Below are 4,558 nucleotides of genomic sequence, written 5' to 3' on the forward strand. Positions count from 1 at the left end.
ATATTATATATAACTAATGAATTATAACCTCAAAACAAATGCACACAAAAATAACATAGGACAATACATAATATAATAAATCTCTCTCTCTCTATCTCTCTATCTCTCTCTCTCTCTCTCTATCTATCGTATGTATATCGCTAACACCACAAACAACTCCACACCGAAGACCAGAAGTACTCGGGCTCACGCCCAGCCGCCGGAAGTTGATAGACGCCATCTTGTGCAACTAGCCTATACCCCCCGGGAGTGGCTGGATCAAGTTAGCTACCTAGCTAGTAGCTAGCACGTTAGTTAGCATTACAGCCTTGTCATTTGTATTAGCCTTAATATGAAGTAACATTAAGTAACCCAAAATGTTAAACAGTAAGAGTAGTAGTCATATTGCGTGAACCCTTTGAAGAGTACTCTAAAAATAGGTAGGGAACTATACATCCAACTTGTAGGGCGGGTCGACGTCTTACTGCCGTCAGTGTAAACCAGAGGTGCCCAGTCCGTCGACCGCGGGGGTCAATGCTGGTAGATCACGAGTCATTCATAAAAAAACAAAATCCAGCTCCGTTAAAATAGAGAAAACAGGTTTTGATCCTTCCTCCCTTGGCCTCCTGCCACTTAATTCAGGAGTTTACTTGATTGACAGAAAAAGCGACCTATCACTTTCCAGTCTGTTAACCCAGAATGCAAAGCAATACAAAATCAGTCAAGTGCCAGGAAAACTCAAATTAATGTCCCAGGTACAAAACACACTGCCTGAGGAAGGCTATGTGTATTTTTTTTGTCATGAACCTTTTTCAGACCACTTATTTATTTATTTTGGTGACGATCCGACCTCCATGCTGCTACTCTGGTTCAAACTGCATCCACCAAACAATATCATTTATCTCGACCTCCCCGAAATAATCTAAATCTGACACGGTGTGAGAAGTTTTTTTTTAGCTGTTCTGTCGTCATTTCCTGCGATCTTCTCCATGCAGTCAGTCAAAATGAATGAATGAAAGGGCGTTTCTTTGACTATTTATAGGCAAATATGGGCGTTACGTGAAGCCCGCAAAAGCTGCACGTATTTCGAGTCGGTTGTGATTTATAAAGGGAAACCGGCGTAGGAAGTGCCATACGCACTTTCCTAGCTGGTACGCAATGTTTGGTGAATCGGAAAGTGGCGGAAAATGTATAGACATATTTTTCGGATTTCAACTACATAAGCAACCTTCCCACGTGAATCCTACGCACGGCGTTATAAATGAGTCCCCAGATCTCTCTCCAGTCTGTGTGCGAGGGGGCGGGGGTGGACAATGCTCCTTGCCAAGAGTGTTTAGCATGTAAGGGCGGTAACACGAGCAATTTGTCTAAACATTTAGCTAAAGTGCACCACATTCAGACGGAGGAATGCACCGGGTTCGACTGTCTTTCTAGTAGCTCTGTAGCCCCATCCACGAGTAACGGTTCCACGTCAGGTGTTCTTCTTCTTTTCTTTAATGGCGAATCGCTTCCACTTGGAGCATATATCGCCACCTACTATTGAGTTATTAAATGTTCATACTAAATCCTAATAACTCAATAGTAGGTGGCGATATATGCTCCAAGTGGAAGCGATTCGCCATTAAAGAAAAGAAGAAGAACACCTGACGNATAAAAATAAATAATATTTCACATCAAAAGAAACAACAATGTTTTAACAAATCGTATTAAATAATCTGATGACAGAACTGTAAACAGAATAGCTGAAACTTTAACAAAATAAAGAGTAACTCAGATACCTCTAATCATTAACCCATGTTTGTATCATTGAGNTGGAGCATATATCGCCACCTACTATTGAGTTATTAAATGTTCATACTAAATCCTTGTCCTCAGACCAATGCTTTTGAGGAATTTGAAGATCAGCTTGTTTGCTTCATTTCTTGATTTACTTTCAAATATTGCCTTGAAATCCATGTCCTTGATGTTGAGTTGTTCCAGTGCAGTTTTCAGAATGAATCTTTGTCTGTTATAATCCGGGCAGCTAAAAAATACATGATGTATTGTCTCTGGTTGTTGGCAACCATCACAATTGCCATTTGGATGTTTTCCAATCAGATGCAGTGATGAGTTTAGTCCAGAGTGTCCCAATTTTATCCTGCTGTTAATGCTCTGCTCTCTTCTACTACTACTCCCACGTCAGGTGTTATGTATGCTAGCAGCAACGCCCAGAGTTAACTCAATGATACAAACATGGGTTAATGATTAGAGGTATCTGAGTTATTTAGTTAGTTAGTTTGTTAAAGTTTCAGCTATTCTGTTTACAGTTCTGTCATCAGATTATTTAATACGATTTGTTAAAACATTGTTGTTTCTTTTGATGTGAAATATTATTTATTTAATTTAAATAAAAAGCAATGTTAATTTTGTTCACAATTTGTTAAGTTAATTTAATAATATATGTATTTTTGAATCAAGTATTCAACTTTATTGTCTTCATTGTTAGTTTCCACATGCCTAAAACAACCTCAAGCTAAATCTAAAAGTTGATGGCTAAATCAGAGCGTTTGAGAAATTGTGGAAGTCATAACAGTCCGAATAGTGGATTAATCGTTTCATTAATAGATAGATTAATCGATTATCAAATTAGTCGTTTGTTGCAGCCCTATATAAAAGACATAAAAAGTGCATTTTGCATGATAGTTCCCCTTTAATAGGTTAAGAGATTTCCAGCAGCAGTATATTAAGTTATTCAAATATGCTCTTCATTTACCAGTTGTGATGAAAACACATCGATAATCACAATCGTAACCCAGTAAATATACAATTCTGTTCTGATAAGGGCCATATGGAGTACTTTTACTTTTGGTACTTTAAGTATATTTTGATGCCAATCATTTTGTACTTTTACTTCAGTGTGGTGTTAGTGTTACCTGCTGCTTTGTCATGGCAGGAGATGGCCTCTTCATACTTCCCAGCCACCAGCAGACGGTCTGCCTTCCTGCACTGCTGATGAGCCTGAGGAGAAACACAAGAGAACAGGGGGGGGGCACAGAGACAAGGCGCGGTCAGTGAGCAGCAGTCTAAAAAGGGATAAAGTGTACAGAGTTTAAAAAGATGAAAATAAGGAGGAAGAGGTGGGACAATGAGATGGGGTTGATTACAAATAACCCAAAACTAAAAAAGTTTTAGACGGCTACAACAGAAGCTGAAACGAAATGAAAAAAAACCTCTTTTATTATTATTTATTTAGTCATTATTCCGGCAATAATTAGCACTAGCGTCTGGAGTGTGAAGATTTGCTTCAGACGATAAAATGAATATATGTTGACTTCTGTTGAGACAAGACAAGCGGTTTGACTGTGATCTAGGGCTCTGGTACAGCAATGATGTTTCAATGAATAGAGAAACAAAGCCCTGAATAAAAACCTAAATAAGTTAGAAATAGTTGCTATATTTTGCTTGGACAAAAACATATTTTTTTCCATAAAAATATTCTTGTTAGGAGAGCCAGGTCTTGTTGTGGAATAGATGTGATTGCTTTGTTATTATAATATCTATTTGACTATATACTGATCATGAGAATCCCTAATTACATATAGACATTTCAAAGGACAGATTGACAAAAGACAGGTAAGTAAATGAGTGGAGAGACATTATAAATGCAAAAGCCTCCAGAATTGTGAATTATTTGATCTAGTTAAGCATTTCACATCAGTTCCAGCTTTGTGTATACACATTCAGTATATATGCCCAGTTGACCTCTATTTAGGTTCAAAATGGCAAGATAAAAAAATGTCACTTTGAAAGAATAACTCAGAGCTCTCTCCACCTCCCACTTCCCTTTGTCTCTCATGTTTTAACAATATTAGAGTCTCAGAGTGGAGCCTTCCTGTTTCCCTCCACCCAGCTACATCTGGAAGGTTTCTTATTTCTCTAATTTCCCCTCCTCGGCTCCTCGGTCCTCCGGTAGTGACCCGGAAATGAATTTCAGCGCGCCATGTTGAAGGACATCTAATTTCTCTAAATGCACTCCGAGGATCGAGCGTCGAGGAGGCTCTCTGGAGGAGCTATGATCGAGGATACACTGATGCATCCTCCACGGCTCCTCCACGGATGCATTTCCGGGAACGGTGGAGGCGTGGCGCACGGCCGGACTTATCTCAGCCAATAACAGCTCTGCATGCATCCCCTGGATATTATTTTAGTAACTGCTTTCATCGCGACCGATGTTTACAAAGAGAACAGCTGTGAGGTCCGTGCAGAAAGCAGAGCAGTGTGTAAAATATATATCACTCAGTATAACTGCTGTTAGAGGCCTACTCCCACCTGTTGGGTGCTACTGTGCGGGGGAGGCCTGGTCTGGAGATACCGCGGAGAAACCGTGTTGCCACACTGCTGCTTGCCTACTTCCTTGCTGCTGTCCTGACGTGGTTTTGCTTCGGGAACATCGTGGATGCTGTTGAGCTGGACAATGGCAAATGTCGTGTTTCTGCTGTGCCTTTTTTTGACTGTGCTGGACAAGGAGAGGTCCGCTAGTCATCCTGAAAATTCTGCTGGATTCGGGTCTGTTCTGCCGCACGCAGTGGACATCCCCTGT

At 40.2% G+C, this 4,558-nt stretch overlaps 1 protein-coding gene across 1 annotated transcript in view; it reads right to left on the reverse strand.

The window, feature by feature from the left end:
• LOC104963471 (nuclear receptor-binding factor 2) overlaps nt 1-4,474 on the reverse strand; it is a gene marked incomplete at its 5' end in the record, with an annotated part of 8,501 nt that extends 4,027 nt beyond the window's left edge. The window contains 3 exons of the mRNA XM_010792063.1: nt 2,283-2,287; nt 2,892-3,041; nt 4,302-4,474. Coding sequence (XP_010790365.1) covers nt 2,283-2,287; nt 2,892-3,041; nt 4,302-4,474 — 328 coding nt within the window. The remainder of the gene's footprint in view (nt 1-2,282; nt 2,288-2,891; nt 3,042-4,301) is intronic.
• Between the last annotated feature and the right edge of the window lie 84 nt (nt 4,475-4,558).

The sequence above is a fragment of the Notothenia coriiceps genome, unplaced genomic scaffold, assembly GCF_000735185.1.
Source record: "Notothenia coriiceps isolate Sejong01 unplaced genomic scaffold, NC01 NC01_scaffold00036288, whole genome shotgun sequence".
Classification (NCBI taxonomy): domain Eukaryota; kingdom Metazoa; phylum Chordata; class Actinopteri; order Perciformes; family Nototheniidae; genus Notothenia; species Notothenia coriiceps.